This window comes from Trachurus trachurus, assembly GCF_905171665.1.
Source record: "Trachurus trachurus genome assembly, chromosome: 5".
In the NCBI taxonomy this organism is placed as follows: domain Eukaryota; kingdom Metazoa; phylum Chordata; class Actinopteri; order Carangiformes; family Carangidae; genus Trachurus; species Trachurus trachurus.
The window spans coordinates 33051560-33068994 of record NC_139896.1 but is presented as its reverse complement, the minus strand read 5'-3'; the positions used below and the strand labels follow the sequence as shown (position 1 = coordinate 33068994).

Sequence of the window (17435 nt, the reverse complement as noted above, 5' to 3'; positions counted from 1 at the left end):
CCGACAATTAAAGGTAACGAACCTACTGCTATGACTATAGCGATTATGGCAATGGGACAATTTGCCAAAATGTTGAACTATCCCTTTAAATCAATTTAAATCATTCTTTTTTTTTTTCCTGAAATTTTACATAACATCTAGACTCACTGGTCAGTAGTCATGATTGACAAAAGTTAACTGAAGTATTGGAGAATTTGAAATTTTGACCCCATGATTGTGCTGGATGAACTCATACTTGTTATTGTTCATCCTCTGGGAACCATGAATGTCTGGAAAAGCTGCGATTTGATTTTTTATGACTTTTTTTATAGATTTACTTCTTCAGTGGGTGTGTAGGTAAAAAAAAAAAACATTGAGATGGACCAACACTTTTTGGGCTCTGGTGCTTTCAAAGGATTTGGTAACAACAAGAAAAACACTGAATATTTCCGGCCTTGTCTTTATATTATTTTCACTCCTCATTTGAACATGTAATGAACCAAACCAGAACAAGACTGTGATGAGGTGCAGTCATCAGAGCTTCATGTCGGATGTTCACCATCACCTCATCAACCCTTGCAAACACCTTGCGCTCACGAAAACCACGTGGCAAAACACCCAGACGCTGCACACGCTGAATTTGCGGTGAGCGCACCGAGATGTGTGAACTCATCCGCCAAAAAGAGCAAAGGGAAACAGGCCTCTGTGAGCCCCTTGAAATATGTTCAAACCGAAGTGTATATACGTAGCGGTGGACAAGAGAGACTTACTACTGTGCACAGTCGATGAGCTGATATTCGTTGGACCTTTCCCAGCAGGCCCGCACGCCCTCGTCCTGCCAGAGGATCTTCGCATGGTCATAAAACTCCTGGAAAAGAGAAAAGAGAGGACGTGGATGAATGACATACCGCACAGACAAATAACTGCAAGCCTGGCTCTGAAATAAAGATGTGACGTCACCAACAGAGGTAGTAGAGTACATGCGAGTAAAACAGGAATCTTAGCAATAGCAGTCTTCCTAAACAGTTTCATTCTTACACTCCATCTTTTTCTTTTTTCTTCTCTTTCCAGAGAAGAACAGATCCATTAGTCAATCGGGAGAAAATTCATCACTGACCAGTCCAACAAATAAACAATAAAAAGAAAAAAGCCAAATATATATTGGTTCAAAAGTGAGGTTTGGATGCAGCTCCTTACCATACATGACGGCTAACTCCAGTTTATTTAGGTTTTTACACTGTTGTTAGGACAGAACAAGGCATTTGAGGACATCGAGAGCAGCTGTTGGAAACTTTCAACAGGCATTTTCTGACATGTTACAGACAAAACCATAAACCAGTGACTCAAGAAAACAATCAGATTAGGCAGATTAATGGATAATGAAAACAACCATCGGCCGCAGCCCGAAAAGAGAGGTGATTTCAGGAGGAAAGGAAAAAAAAAAGTTTTTCATAATCAAACATAAACTACAGTGCACGCAGCAGGCAGTTAATCATCCACTTCTAATACTGTTGGTCGTAAATGAAAAAGCCAGGCTCTGGGTGGTATCTCTGGCTTGTTGCGACCGTATTTCTTTCTCGTCTGGATGTGGAGGGGTGAAAACTTTTTTTTTCTAAGGACAGATGGAAGGAGGCAGCGATATTCCCTCGCTTCGTTTGGAGTAGCAGCAGATGAGCGGGCTCCGACAGAGGCAGGAAACAGGGCAGTTCACCGAGTTCATGAAGAAATGGAGAGCTTTGTACTGACACAAGGCTTGGCTGTCACTACACAGGGGCCTATCTCCTCACTACGATCTTCACTCGGTCACATTCAGCCGCGGCCAGGCACAAATAAGCCATTATGAGCCCGAGAGTTAAACTGTATACTCTTAAAAATTACTTCTTTCAGCCAAAGCTTTAGTGGGATTTAGCGATGCAATGCCCCCACCATGTCGGTGACTGATATGGACACAGGAACTGGATGAAGTTACGCCGCTTGTCGTTGGACCACGATGCAATGCTGGGAGAAATACCGTTTAGTCATGGCTGCCAAGTTGATCTTTTAAGGAAAATCATTTGTTTTTCAGTGTGTTACCACTGTTATTTCTATTGACGAGTGGATTTTTGGCTAAAATATAACAGATTGTACTGAAGATGATAATCAGAGAAAGTTCCTGGGTTAATTTACAGCAGAGGAGCATAAAAGGTTTCAATGTTCAGTAAGTTACATGTAACATAAGATTATTATTCTCAACACCACACAGAGCCCAGTGTAATGCTTGTTTCATGATCATACATAACATGTCAGAGGACATCAGTCCAAACCAGTAGGGTTGACAACGCCTGTTTACAGAGTGCATGAATTTACTGACATTGATGTCAGTGCTTCATGTAACAGCTGAGGTCATTATACAACTAACTCATACTTAAAAATCAATGCTACTCCATCCTATCAACATTATAAAAATATCATCTCAAACCTCTTTACCACAGTCTGTAACTGTTTTTAAAATTTGAAATGAATCAGATGTATTTAACTTTTGTAACTGTGTTTTATCCTAACTATATGTGACTTGTGCTGTGCATTGTGTTTCGCTTTGAATATTGCTGTGATCTCGACGACATTGCAAATGAGGGTAAAACCTCAATGTCCTTTCGAGAATAAATAAAGGTTTGAAATTATCTGATTAAAGGTCCAGTCACAGTGTGTAGTATTTGTCAAGGTTTATTGGCAAAATCTGAATATACTACCAATGATTATATTTGTATGTGTATAATCGCTATTGGTTTTCATAGCCTTATAATTCTTCTTTTATATAGCAAGGGTCTTGCTTTGAGAGCGTCGCCATCTTGCGCTGCCATGTTTGTAGGCTACGGAATGGAAAATCCAGCCAACCAGAGAGCACGTTTCAGGAGTTTCGTGCTCATAAATAAACAATAGAATTATTTAATCAATAAATAATAGAATCGGAATGCTAGATGTCACTGTTTTCCCCTCATTTTACACACTGGACCTTTAATAGTCGAGAACTATTCTAATAATTTATTATTCACTGATAAATTAACATGACAAACATTTGATAACCTCTCAAATATGAGAATCCTTTCTTGTCTCACATTGAAAAACAAGAAACTTGACAACTTTACTTGAGCAATAGGAAACTGTGATTGGTTTTTGTCATTAATCTATTAATCTATAAATCTATATTAATCATTCCCTGCAGCCTTGATAAACTATTATTCCTAATAACAACACAATTGCAGTGGGGTCTTTGTGGATAGTTTCAGCTAACATCACATATGCAAACATTTCAGGATATAAAAAGTGTTGACGCCTTTTGGAAATGGAGAAGATAACACTTTCAATACCTGCAGAAAACCTCAAACTGTAGAAAGTGAAACAGACAGTAGAAAATGGTACAAGACTTCATGTGTGCTATTAATAATCAATTTCAGGATACAGCTTGTAGGAGCTTCGTTTAACACTTTTCTGATATTTACTGAGTGATTAAATCACAAGCTTTTTTTTTTTTTTTTTAAAGATGGAATACAACAACTGTTGCAGCTGTAGTTTTGTTCAACAGTAGCTATTTATTACTAAGAAAGCAGCAAGAAGAAGTATTTTGTTTCAACTTCTGAATGATCGCTCCGTCAACACAGTGGTTGGCTGAGTAATGAAAAAAATAAAATGAGCACAGATGAGCTGCGGATTTAATCATTACAAAAATAACAAGTCAGTGATTCACATGTGACTGTGAAGAGTGACAAAGCTTTTGTAATTAACAAATCAAAGGAAATCAACAGGAATTTCAGCGCTGAACCGAGGTGATTTTTGCTCTATTGAAAGGAAGGAGGAATCAGGAATCAAGAACCAGAGTCACAACAGAGTAAAAAAAAAAAAAAAAAAAAAGAGACACACAGTAGATAGTGAAATTTCAAGAGCAGAGGTCAACAGGGTCAACTTCTGTTTCTGTTTGTCACCGCCACAGTTGTTTTTCTCCTGCGGAAAAAGTTTATTCGCTGGGACGTGTCAGAGTCAGAGAAGTGTAAAAGCAGCTGATGTCAAAGCGCCTCTTCTAATATGAAATCAAGAAACATCTGAGAAGCCGGCCTGTCCGCAGATGTGCCGACCAAGCTCTGAAGACACCCCCGCATGCAAAAAATCATACCATTTATTTTGAATTTAATTCCTTTTTTTTTTTCCTCCACTTTGTAGAATTAGATTGAGGGAAAGGTTTTTTGAGGCGAGGTGACACATCAGCGGTATGATTTCACTTACTGTATGTCTGGCTGTTGGGTTTTTGTGGCACTTAACCTGTATTAAGAGAAGAGAAATCTGTCAATCCCTAGCGCTCTCCTCACAAATCTGATGATTGTCTCCCTGGGAGGTTAATTACAAATCGGGATACACTGATTCTTTTTTTGCGAAAGTGGTATCAGGCCCAACGCTGACCATAACTCTGCTTTTAAGTCAAAGCGGAAAAGTAATGTTTTGTTTTGGTAATATTCTCGAAACCTTCCTCATGATATCCTTTAAAAAAAAAGTTGTTGATCACAGTCAAGGGTATTGCCTAAAAGAGCCTTCATGATTGGGAAAATGTCATTACACTGTGGCAGCTTGTTATATTCAAGGTCGGTCACGAAAAATAGCACATTATAGAGGTGATAAGTAAAGAATAGTTCATAAATTTAAGTCAACATCCGTCAGAGTTTCCAAGAAAGACTCATGAAATGGTGCCACACATTATAAATGGAGAATATTCATCAATTCAATGAGTATTTATGAATTTACCAATGCAAATCTACAATGTACAGCAGTTTTGAAGAGTCCAAATTTTTCGTTTATCTTTTCAGGGAAATTTTGATTTTGCCAGTAAATGAACATTTTTCACTTGGCAGCCACACAGTCATCAATTTTTTTTTTGTTTTTTTTGTACTTGGCTATAATGAGCAGACACTGCATAGTATACTACACAAACCGCCTGTGCATAACTCTGTGTCAGCGAGGAAATATTTTTTAATTGTCTTCCACGTGCAGCTGGAATCGCTGCCACACATTATTTCACAACACGGCAGCAAAAAATTTGGATTCGACACGTGAGCGAACGAGACGGAGCGCATCGGTTCCATTTATCACAGTTACAACTTGTGGGTTATGTAATGGAGAGAAAACATCCACCGCAGTATTTTTATAAATGAAGAGGCTCTGATTACGTCGTCCGCTATCTCAATCTGATGCTGAACGCTGAGCAATGTGGCGCATCATAAAGAACTAGGACATGCATTTTTTTTTTAAATGTCCAACTATTTGACTGTAACCAACCGAAAGAGACACGCCGACTCTTCAGAAACGGTGCTGCAGTGTGTAGAGGGTTGGTGGAGTGTTGTCTGTATATACACACAACACCTACAGCACAGAGACAGATCCCTCCTCTGTTCCTCTTCATGAGGGCTTTTTTCATTTTAAAGGATTTTTATCAAAATAAAATAAAAGGCGTCTTGATCACTCACTTCTCGCTTCACGCACTGGGGGCGACAATCAACAAGAAATAAAACGGACTGAAAAACAGTTTTTTTTATGTGCAGAAAGATGGTCTGTTTTATTATTAATATTTTAGGAGAAAAAAAAATATTTTTGGTGAATAATAACTAGGTGGATTATTGATTAGACACGAAGCTCAAAAGGAAATCAACAAGAGACCAGGGAGATTGAGTCCAGGCCTTAGTCTCTGTGTCTCTTCCTCCCCTGCTGAAGGCAGAGTCAACCAGTCCAACTGGTTTCCAGTAGGCCCTAAGGCCAGGAGAGGGGGAGCGGGAAGAGGAGGAGGAGATGGTGGAGGAGTCAGAGGAGAGGTTGAGCCTATCGCAAACTTTTCTACTCTGTTCTCTTTTCCTAAACATTCACTTCAACGGGACGAATCCTTCCAGACAAAGAACTATTTTGCCTTTGATGCTTCAGTTAAAGGTTTAGTAACCAATGACAGCACAGGCTCCACTGTTTCAAATGACAGCAGGCGTTCTATCTGCAGCCTCAACGGCATTTACCACCACGTTGACACCTGCTCCGACACATCAGAGAGACCAAAAACCCGCGGTCTGATCAAAAAATTGCGATAGCTGGTCTCGTCCCTCCGTGGAGACCCTGCAGGTCTTCAGTGGAAGTCTAGAGACGGAGCGACAGCCCGAGGGAAGGGTCAACTGGAGATAGGCCCACATAATAAATTTGCCATGACGTAACAAGAGACAACATCAGGAGACTTCCTTTTGCTTACACACAAATACACAGTCTTCACTGGAAACTCAGAGACACTGTGAAAAAAACAAGAAAAAAAAAAAAGTTCTGACACTGAAGCTGTCATGCTGGAAAAAAACAAGGTAGACTTCCTCCGCACAACCTTTCTTATATTAGGAAACAAATGCATTGCAATGCAATAAGAACTTCCAATAATGTTATAATCTTTTCCTACCATAATCTTTATAATAACATTTAGCTATAAAGAAGAAGAGACCATTTCCCACAGTTTGACAAAATACACCAATAAATATTCTGTAATTGTTTGCTGGCAAAAAAAAAACAACTTTTAATCTTAACAACAGTCAAAATTAAAATATTTTATAAACTAAATTCTTTTTTCTATTAATTGTTTTATGTGTCTACAAAATGTCAGAAAATTGTCATGAATACCTGTCACAGTTTCTTAAAGCACAACACGGAACACTCAAATGTCTCATCTTGTTCAACCCACTGTTCAGAAATGTTTCATTCACAATGAAATAAAACAGAGAAAACCACCACGTCGTCAAATGCAACAATTTGACCCAGAAAGTGTTTTGCAACTTTGTTGGAAAAAGGACAAATCACTTATCATTATTATATTGACCAACTTCTAATCAATAACTCAACCAAACTGTTTCAGCTGAATTGAAGTTTCATCATTGACGCAACAGTGAATCCCTCAGATTGTCATCCTCAGTGCTCATTCATACTGGCAGCACTCAGTCTGACGGAGCCTCGTGATAGTAAAACCATTTGTGAGAGATGATCAATGGACTCATTGATTAAGTTCTTGATCAGTGGTATGGGCTCTATGCACAGCTCAACTACTTCCTGAACTTAAAGGGACAACGAGGAGTTCTATTTGGTTATTAAAAAGTCTCATATTAATGTGGATGAATCTACGCTACCCACACCACACCATTTTCGATAAATATATCGTCTATATATTGTCTCTATCGTTATTTTGTTATTATTAGTGGTGGCGGAAATGCTGGGCGAGCCGACCAGCGTTTTTTACTTTCGGTTTTGCGGCGAGTCATGAGAATAACGCCGCTGAATCGCCGTTTATGGTCGGAACTACGACGGTATCTGAACCTCTTTGAACCTCTGACTTTAATTCTTGATGAATGAAAACATAAAGTCCGTCTTGCGCTGGTCAAAGAATTTCACCGTGCGCGCGGGGGCTTATAAAACTCCTCGTTGTCCCTTTAATGCAGCTCCTTTATTTCCTGTCTTACATTATTGGACAAACTGATTAATCCAGGTGTGTCTGAGTAGTCACAATGGTCAGACACACCTGGATTAATCAGTTTGTCCAATAATGTAAGACAGGAAACAAAGGAGCAGCCTTAAGTTCAGGAAGTAGTGGAGCTGTGCATAGAGCCCATTGTGTCGGTGCTGGAGTATAAACTGCAACGCCATTAAATTATTTCTCCTAATAATAATCCAGGAGGTGTGGGTAAATGAATACACAAACATGGTCCAGCAGTGGGAGCGGCGGCGGCGGCGGCTGCCTAACAGGCCGCCGGGAGCAGACGGCGGCTCAGGGGGGAATTCCTGAGAGTCTCTGTGTTTCTGGAGGACAAGTCCCTCTAGACACATTTAGGATTATTACAGACAATCAGTGTTAATAGGCGGTGTGCAACTCTCAGGTGAGAGGCTCATTCAATCGACGGCCTCCCAGGCGGGAGCACACACCTGCTAATTACTGAATCACTGCGCAAACACACCTGGCAGACTCACACAGGCCGCCGTGTGAGGCACCTCGCCCTCCTCCAGACCTGCAGGGTTCAGCAGGCCACACTTCATGTGCTACAATCACATTTTCATAGTAACATGACCACAAAACATCTCATGAATATTTTTTTTTTTTTTTTTTAAATAAGTCTGCGGCGCAAATGTAGCTGATTTACATTATCAGCTGCACAGAGCAATTGGAATTAAGTTTATGGCAGCAGTACTATCAGTTCATCTTCAAATAAAAATATCCATCAATTGTGTAAAATTCACCTCACAATCAACCAGATTGAAGAAGTTTACGACTGTTATTCTGTCCGACAACAGTCCAAGACCAAAACATTTGGAGTTTTATAAGGTAAAGACTTAGAGAACCAGCAAATATTCACATTTAAGGCTCGGGAAATGTAACACTTTTCTTAAAATTGCTTTAATTTTCTGTTGCATGAATTGCTTCAGCTTTGATTGAAGTGAAATAAAAATAACCCAATGCAGGACCTGCTGCAGTGACAGTGGGTGAAACACCACTTTTGAAGAAATCTTAGCACTTATTGGTAAAATTACATCTAAATTTACCAGAACTTTTGCTGCCTCGGGTAAAAAAAAAAGTATATATATAAATATAAAACTGTGATGACAGGAAACTTTCATGGAGGAGACCTGAGACTGAGGTGGTTGGACTTGCAGTTGAATGAGGAATGAAACAAACTGCAGTCTGAGTCGGAGCGAGCTCGTGTATGTTCGAACAATAAGGTGCAACTTACCGAAGGAAAGTCAAAATCCTTCTGGTTTACTTGGTTCAGGACATAATCGATTCGGCACTGGTTTGCAGGACAGGCTAACTGGCAGGGCGGTGTGAGCGTATTCATGGCGGCCACAATCGTCTGCACGGAGAGGACACAGAATCACACCATGTTATCAGTGATAATTAATAATGACTTTAGATTTTAATGATTAGTTTTTACTAATACAAAGACACAAGCTTTCAGACGGGGAACTGGTTGTATTGTGGTCTACGATTTTCCTTTTTCTTTCACCAATAATGTCAAAAATGATCAAATGCTGTCACCATGATAGGAAACTGTATTAATAGAATCTCAAACATCAAACTTTATCATTTAAAAGGAGTCCAAGGTTCAGTTTCTTACCTCTATAGCTTCTTTAATGTTGTTTTTAATATCATGAATTTTCTGTTTTTTCTCCCTGTGAAGAACAAAGAAAAGCTCATGTTATTTTTCTCAAACATAAAAGCATGAATGACTAGAGTCATGAACACAACATGATGAATATGGAACAACGAGGCAGATATAAGTCTACTACAAAATACACATGCTGCTGAACAGGATCCTATTATCTAAAGAAAACACAGATTATTCCAAAATAATGTTAAAGAAATGTTTTGTTTCTTCTGTTTTTTTGTGTGTCTCGGTAGGAATGTGCTGTGTAACATCAACTTGTCCAGGATCTCTGGAGATAAATGATCAGACATCAGTATCATAGCTGCTCCAGATGCACAGACACTTTCATTTTGCTGAGCAGGTGCAAGTCCTGAATTCTGTGCAGTTGCTGATGCCATATGAGAACAGTACAACTGGTCCTGGTTCTGTTTAGCAGGGGGTGATTTAAGTCGGGTTTTTAACTACAACTGACCACGAGCACAAAGCAGAATCCGAAGTATTGCCCAATACGCTGATAGCCTCTGTGTTTTGTCCATTTTACTGTTGTAAAGACAAACTGACTCCCAGCATCACCACACAGCACGGCTGTGACTCGGGTTATGCAACCTGTGGCTGATAGCAGCTACGGTCCAACGTCACGCGGCTTTCAAACGTCCTGACAAAAGACAAGTTGGATTATTGAAACTCAAGATTTGATACTGAAATTCCCCTAAAATCAAACAATCCCAGAGCTGTTGTGTTGACACAACCCAGGAACCTGTATGGTGTGATTTATCTATTTCAGAGCAACAGGCTACAACATACAGCATCCTCCTCCTCCTCCTCCTCCTCCTCCTCTTCCTCCTGTGCACAGTTGTGTTGCAGTGTATTTAGTTTACATTACGGGAGCAAAGACGACCAAAATCTTTTGATAATGAATGTGTTCTGTCCAAAGTGACTTTGCTGAAAAAGCAACACTATCAGCATCACAGCGTGCTGCTGTAATCGAAACGAAACCCTGACTAAGGAAATCACAGAGGACAACACCAAGTTTCAGCTTGGAAACGCTGTTTAAATTTGCTTAATGGAGACAGACACGTCTCTGTGTGTTGGTGAACTGCTCCGACTGTCTGTTTTTGTTTGGTTATGGTGACAAAGTGAAATAAATCTCCTTAGTTTTCACCTCAAACCTCCATTTCAATTATATGAAGACGTATCAGATGTGACCACTGAAGAATTATCATTAATCATGTGGAAGGACGTCTCGTCTCGTATCTTTTCTTTTTTTTTTTTTGGCATGTGAGGTTCAAGACATCCGAATCGTCACCCACACTTTTTTTTACTTCCAACAAATCTGATTGTCCACAACAGAAAACAGATGTTGAGCTGATGTTGCTGCTGCAGTGGAAACATTCAGCCGTTGACAAGCCAATTAATTCATTAGTCGATTGACAGAAAAATGAAATGGCATCAAACTAAATAGACAATTAGTTGTTGTTTTTAAAAAAAATCCGAAATCTAAGCTTCTCAAATGTGAATGATTTACTTTTGGTTTCTGTGATAGTAAATTGGATCACTTTGGGTTTTTGGATTTCTCTAAAGACAAAACCAGACTATCTGAAGTTGTCACCACAAACTCTGGGAAACTATGACTTTCACCTCTTTCTCACAAGAGTCGGCCAATTTCATTGATTAAATGATGGGATTGAAGGAAAAATTAGCAACTATTTTGATAAATGATTCATCTTTAAAGTGATATTTCAACATTTTGGCAAATTCGCCTATTGCCATAATCCTATAGTCTTAGGAGTAGGTTCATTAGCTTTAATTGTTGGTGCAAGCTGTCTTTAGATCGGTATTTTTGCCTTTCCCTCATCAAACTCATCAAATACACAATCCAACAACTCCAAAACGCTCTGGTGGACAAGTTGTAACCTGCATATTCACCGTTCACCGTTGTATTCGAGGCAAATGCATAGCCGAAACTACATCCCAGATATGGCTGCTGTGCTGGGCAGAATGACTTCAAAAGCGCAAGTTGTTCCAAGTATTTGCTTCATGTGTCGTAATGTTACATAATTATACGTGATTATTTTATATTGTGGCGAATATTCTGGTCACAACTTGTCCACGAGAGTGTTTTGGAGTCGTTGGATTGTGTATTTAGTTTGATGAGCGAGACGTGGAAATGCCGTGCACCTCCGTTGCGTTAGCTGAGCAGCTCGCGTCTCTGCCCCGCCGATCAAAAAACAGCTTGCACCGACAATTAAAGGGAATGAACCTACTCCTAAAACTACAGGGATTATGTGAATAGGCAAATTTTCCAAAATATCCCTTTAAAAGTCTTTTCTAAATAGTGGAACCACTCTCCTCTCACCCCCCAAACTAAACACAACACCTACCTGCCATAACAAATCTCTTCTCACCTCAACCCTCAACTCCTTCTTCTTATCCATCTCCTATATTACTGTGTCACTCCCTATCATCTCCTCCTGTCCTCATCCTCCCAGCACCTTGCACACACTGGCACCGACCTGCACCCGGAGGGGAAACCCAGCAAGGTTAACCCCACCACACACCCCCCACCCCCCCGGCCCAAAGAGAGCAACAACCCCCCCCCAGGCTAAATACGACCGGGGGGGAGTCACAGCCGACTGTGGATTCGTCATTACACCAGAGCGTCTGCGTCTGCGAGGAGCATCTGTTCGACATGACCCAAAAATAAGCGCATGATGATGATGCCCTACTCGTCCTGATCCTACTCCAAAACCCCTTTCTAGGAAACAGATGATTAAGAATAGAAAAATGTGACTTTTGTTTCCATTGCATCAACACGGTGGGATCGGGCAAGAAAGGATAGTTTGAAAATATACCCCAGGCAATGTTTCCATGAAAACCTGAAAGAGATAAAGCATTCTTCTTGTGTCATGCAACTTTGACTATTTACTCCAAAACACTATAAAAAACCTGCCCCAATACACTTGACTTCTTTTTCTTTATAGACCGTATTGTGCAATTTCTTAAAACAGTGACAAGTGTCCATCGCCTCCATGCCAATGGAAAAAAAAAAGAAGTCTACCAGCAGAGCGAGTCGGCATATCTAGACTTTTCATTGTGTGTTTTCCTACTAGTAAGCAGCCGATTATATGTGAGTGTCATATTACAAAAAAGGAAGAAAAATTTTCTCCTCCGTCTGACCGAGAAGGACAGCTGCTAATTGACATTACACTGGCCCAACTGTCGGAGGACACAAGAATATACGAGGTACGAGCAATGTGTGCTGTCACAAAAATGTTCATCATATTTCAATTGATTTATCCACTCAACCCCAGAAGAAAAAATATTTACTCCGATACCTATCCCTAGATGTTATATGAACACACTGAAACCAAAGAATAATAGAAATGAATATAAAAATGGTTGCAGAGTATTTTCATTTAGTGTCCTAATGTTAAATGAATGCAGTTTGAAGTTGAAATGTACTTGTTCTACCTGCCAAAATACAATAGGGGTATTGAATTTTTTCCATGTCATGTTGTCTGTTGGTGTCCTGATGACAGTTTTTCCACATCGTGAAGATGAACTTCCTCAGACTTGTTCTCTACCTGCTTGGCGTCTGCACCATTGAAGGTCTTTTCCTATCATTTGTATTTGCTGAAACCACCAATTATCCTTCCCAAGTCCCATCATCACATTATCAAGGATGTAACAAATATTTTTCATACCTAATCCTGCCAAAACCACCTTAACTGTGTGTGTTTGTGTGTGTAGTGAATTGTGGGGATACAGAATGAGGGAAACCAACACTTACTCTGCGTTGAAGCCATTGACATGCAATATTCGCATCTGTTTGACTATCGTGCTTTTCCCGGATTCACCGGCCCCTGAAAGTAGAGAGAAGACAGACAGATGTTTATAATCACACAAACTCCTTTAAAAACACGGGCACAGTCAAAATCCCCAAGCCCCCAACCCGTCTGAACATTTAGTGGACGGTGGTGTTTTGGTGTCCAGGTAGAAGATCAGGACAGGAGAAGACTGGACTGTAAGACCTGCCTTTGAAAAGTTGGGGCTTTGTTTCTCCACACAGATGTCCTGTCCCACACTGTCCCACACTGTCCCACACTGTCCCACACCTAAACCCCTCATTCATTCACTGAGCTCTACGTTCATTCAAAAGCAATACTGCTGGGGCCAAGCAAGATGGTGAGTCCTCAAAAGAGCCAATCAAAGCAGCAGTTGAGGCCTGCCTGTTCTTCTGGTGGAAGAAAAAAAAACTCACTAATGAGTGAAAACATTCACCCATCAACTTCCACAATGCTACTTTATACTTGAACTCCATTACATTAAAGAGTGATATACTGCTCTTTGTTCTTCAATAAAATTAATTTGACGCACTGTGAGATTTTAGACTGAAAAATATGATAATGATCCAATATAGGTAAAATGCACTGTTTCTGTCGTCTACATGCAGTTACTGATATTTCTCCTCTAAACTTCTCAGGCGGTTTCACTAAAACAACTGTTTGCAGTTGTTTAAAGAGGTATAATTGTCCGTTATTTGATAGAAAGACAAGAGAAAAGTACAATATTTTTTTTGAAAATGTGAATTTTTCTTCTCATGGCCCTGCAGATATGACTAAAGTTATATATTGTGTCCTACATATTTGGCTACAACAGGGATATGATATTTTTGCTCTATAGAGTCTTTAAATGCATTTTGCTAATTTTAGCATCTGTACTTTAGGTATGGGGTTTACAAGAGTGGGTTTTTTCCATTACTGATGGATCTGAAGAACAATCATGGAGTGACAAGAAGAGAAGAGGGATCAGCTGGTTTTAGGTTTTTTTCCCTGTCAACCAGGAGAATATGGACCAAAACTGTTAAACCTTCAAAAACACTTTAAAGAATCCAGAAAATGCCCCCTATCCACAATTTCAGTTTGTTTCAAGGAGAAGAGACAAGTCCTAAATGTGTCCTTGCAAACTGAAAATGAAAGGAGCCAGGCCACAACATCCACTAGCCCAAACACTAGAGAAGCTATAGCTAAGGCTACAGGCCTGCTATTGGTAATGTGAGTGAGAGTGTACAAAGCTAGGATCAATTTCAGATTAGAATGAATGGGACAGTCATTCAAGGGAGGCTAGTAATCCTAATAGTAATCCCAATTTGCCCCCCGTACTCCAGGAGGCTTAGCAAGACACTAGCCCTGCCTGGCCTTAGGTCCATCCACTGTAGCATGACATAGAGGCCTAGATGATGAGGCTACAAATAGCATTATGAACAAGAGGAAAATAGTTCTCAAGGACTGACTGGAGAATATCCATCTCCAGATAGGGCGGGATGAGGAGGATTATTAAAAAGGTGAGACTGAGAGACAGCATCACACATCAAGTCTACAGGCCTGAATCACTCAAGGTGAAGGCATCCGGCGTGAAAGCTGCACCCAGAAAACACAACACGGTGCTAATTTTGCAGTTTACATTTACACATGTGGAGAAAAGAAACAATGCCAAAAAAAAAAAAAAAAAAAAAGCCTTATTGGTAGCCTCCCGGCCTCTGCACGTCTCTCCGTCTCTCCGTCTGTCCACGCTCGTCCCTCACATGTTCTGTAATCATGCTCCATAATAACCCATGAATGCAGGACACAGGCCTGGTTTTCAGCTGCCCCTGTGTCAAGACGCTGCAAAGGCAGCCGTGTAGTGACTTCATGTCATTGCATCATTTGTTGATGCCTCACTGTTAAAGGGTGAGGAAGTTGTCGTAAAACAGTTTTTTTCAGCAGTGCGATGTGAAACAATGGCTATTATATGTGTATAAACAGGTGAAAATACACTTGTATGGTTTTGTGGCTGCAGCACTTTAGCACAAAATGGACCTCCAGGCCTAAAACGAACACACACACACACAGAGAGAGACACACGCATGCACATGCACATACACTCTCACACAAATATTAAAGATAAATTTCACAAGACCTACCTAATAGTAGTAGCCGGTGAGTGGCCCGGTATATCTGTTTGTCTTTTTGGAGCTGCTTCTCTATCTTTTTGTTGGCTTCCCTCTGTGCCTTCTCCTCATTTCGTTGGTCTTCGGTCTTGCTATTGCCAAGACAGCCCATCTTCCCAAAAACCCAGTGTTAGGTTCAGGGGGGAGGCAGGGTGGTTGGTTGGGTGGTGGGTGGGTGGGTTGGGGTGGGTAGGTAGGTAGGTAGGTAGGTGGGCGGGTGGGCTGGTGGGTGCAGGGAGAAAGGAAGGAGGGAGGGTGTTGATCAGAAGGAAATCAATGGATCCTAAATTCCTAGACTGGCCCAGCAGAGGAACACCTGGCTCAAAATGGGTGACATTTATGTTGCCAGATGCAAGATGAAACAGATGTTTAAAAAAAAAAACGAACCAAAAAAAAAAAAAACCTGGAAGGCAGTAGAGACGGTGGGCCCCACCAGGCTTTGGCACAAGATATGGATGGATGGATGTGGCTATTTACTGGCAATTAATCAACAAGAGATCAGTCAAAAAAGAGGGGGGAGCAGGAGCAATGATGCCGCCCTCTCAGCCGCTTGATTCCTGTGTTTTTCCCTGTAAATCCGCAATGAAGTCATCAACATTGATATGAGGGTGGATGTGAAATTTCCAGCCTTGCGATGCACATGAATGAACGTCGGTGGTCCTGTTTCCTCAACGGTGGGTTTTTTTTTTTTTTTTTAATTCAAACGCTGGCGTGTTTAAAATACAGAGATTTTCACGCTATTTACTGTATGTTTCATTTCTTTTTTTTCCTCAGCAAACGTCTCCTCCGGAGCCCATCTTCGGCAGATATCTCACACTGCCATTCAATTCATTTCCACTCACAACCAAAGCCCTATTTTTTCTCGACCTTTTTTTTTTCTCCCCACCACTCTTTGAATATATAGGATCTATATTAGATTATTCTTTTTCAGGGGTTGGAAGCAATCCGTTCACCCTCTACATTAGAGGACGGATGAAGAGGAATTAAAAAATAAATATTTCCTCTTAAAATGACGGCATGTGAATCATCAGGCTACACCGGGGCTTCTTTCTCTATCGCAAATCCGTCACATTATACACACACCGTTTTTTGTTTTTTGGAGGGTGGGGGGTGGGCTGTAAGCAACCTTATTAATAATATCCTGTTTTAGCCGATGACAAAATTATTTCACGTCTCCGTCAACAGATGCTGGTGCTTGCCTTTTCGGAGGGTTTGACCAGACCCAAAAAAAAGGCCCCTTCTTCGTCCTTTTTCTCTCCGTAACGTTAATTTGTATTTCTCCTCACATCGGAAAGCTTCTCCGGGCGAGCAAAGGCGGTTTTTTTGGCAGCTGGATGTCCTTGAGTGTAACGCAATATCCAGGTGATATTCGTGGAAATCCTCCGTTATTTCCCCGTTTGGCGCAGGTACAGCCCGCTGTCAAGTCTCTCGGCTTTTTGTATTCCCTTTGAATCCGTATGGTAGATTATGGTTACATGTGCATGATACATGAACATACCGCGGTGTTTTCAATCACTGGTCCAGCGGCGACACACTCATCTTTAACTGCCGAGAGGCCGCGTCCGCTCCGATCAACCGGTCGGGGAGAGGAGAAACGTTTCTTTGCAGAAATACTCTGAATTATTTTTGCCCCCGTTTTCTCAGAGAATTGTACATTGAGATAGATAGCGTTGGAGGGGTGGGGTGGGGCAAACGGCTCTCACGGAACCCTGGGAACGAAGAACGGTGGTCAAGTTTTCCGGAACGACAAACTCAGCTTCCGGTTGCAACTTTCACAATAAAGCTCCGACCGACCACGGCTTCGTGCTGCCAGTCTGTCAGGGTCGACTGGTTTGAACTAATGCGGTCTGTTCCACTGCCATAAACTGTGCGTTTTTATTGATTGTTACTATACATAATGGAAGTAAATGTACCACTGCTTTATAGAGGAATGGATGGATTATTCAGCAGGCCAGACTGGACACAGGCCCACAGGATCAGAGCATCCCATAGGCTATGAAGTGCATATAAATATTTCTTTTTTTTGTTAGGCAAAGAGCTCAGTTAAGATAACAAAGGTCACATAGTAATGCAAATTGAGATGTAAAACTACCACAATACAACAACAAATACGTGCAAAATGTCTGCAAAGACCCACGCTAGAGAAGATCAAAATGGCCACAAAGAGAAGCAAACCTTCCCCAAAAGAGATGCAGAACTACCACAAAATAACTACAAAGACAAGCAAAATGACTGCAAAGACACAATGACCACAGAGAAGCACAAAATGGCTTCGAGGAGAGGCAAAATGGCCCAAA

General features: G+C 40.8%; 1 protein-coding gene across 4 annotated transcripts in view; it reads right to left on the bottom strand.

Annotated features, from left to right (window-relative positions):
- gnas (GNAS complex locus) overlaps positions 1-16835 on the bottom strand; it is a 38915-nt gene extending 22080 nt beyond the window's left edge. For 2 of the 4 annotated variants that reach the window (XM_083972100.1, XM_083972101.1), the window contains exons 1-6: positions 15112-16835; positions 12940-13012; positions 9120-9174; positions 8736-8855; positions 4237-4272; positions 750-847 (exon numbers count right to left, since the gene is read on the bottom strand). In XM_083972100.1, coding sequence (XP_083828226.1) covers positions 750-847; positions 4237-4272; positions 8736-8855; positions 9120-9174; positions 12940-13012; positions 15112-15250 — 521 coding nt within the window. In that variant the 5' untranslated portion in view covers positions 15251-16835. The remainder of the gene's footprint in view (positions 1-749; positions 848-4236; positions 4273-8735; positions 8856-9119; positions 9175-12939; positions 13013-15111) is intronic. The other 2 variants (XM_083972102.1, XM_083972103.1) reach the window with 1 other exon arrangement.
- Positions 16836-17435: the final 600 nt, after the last annotated feature.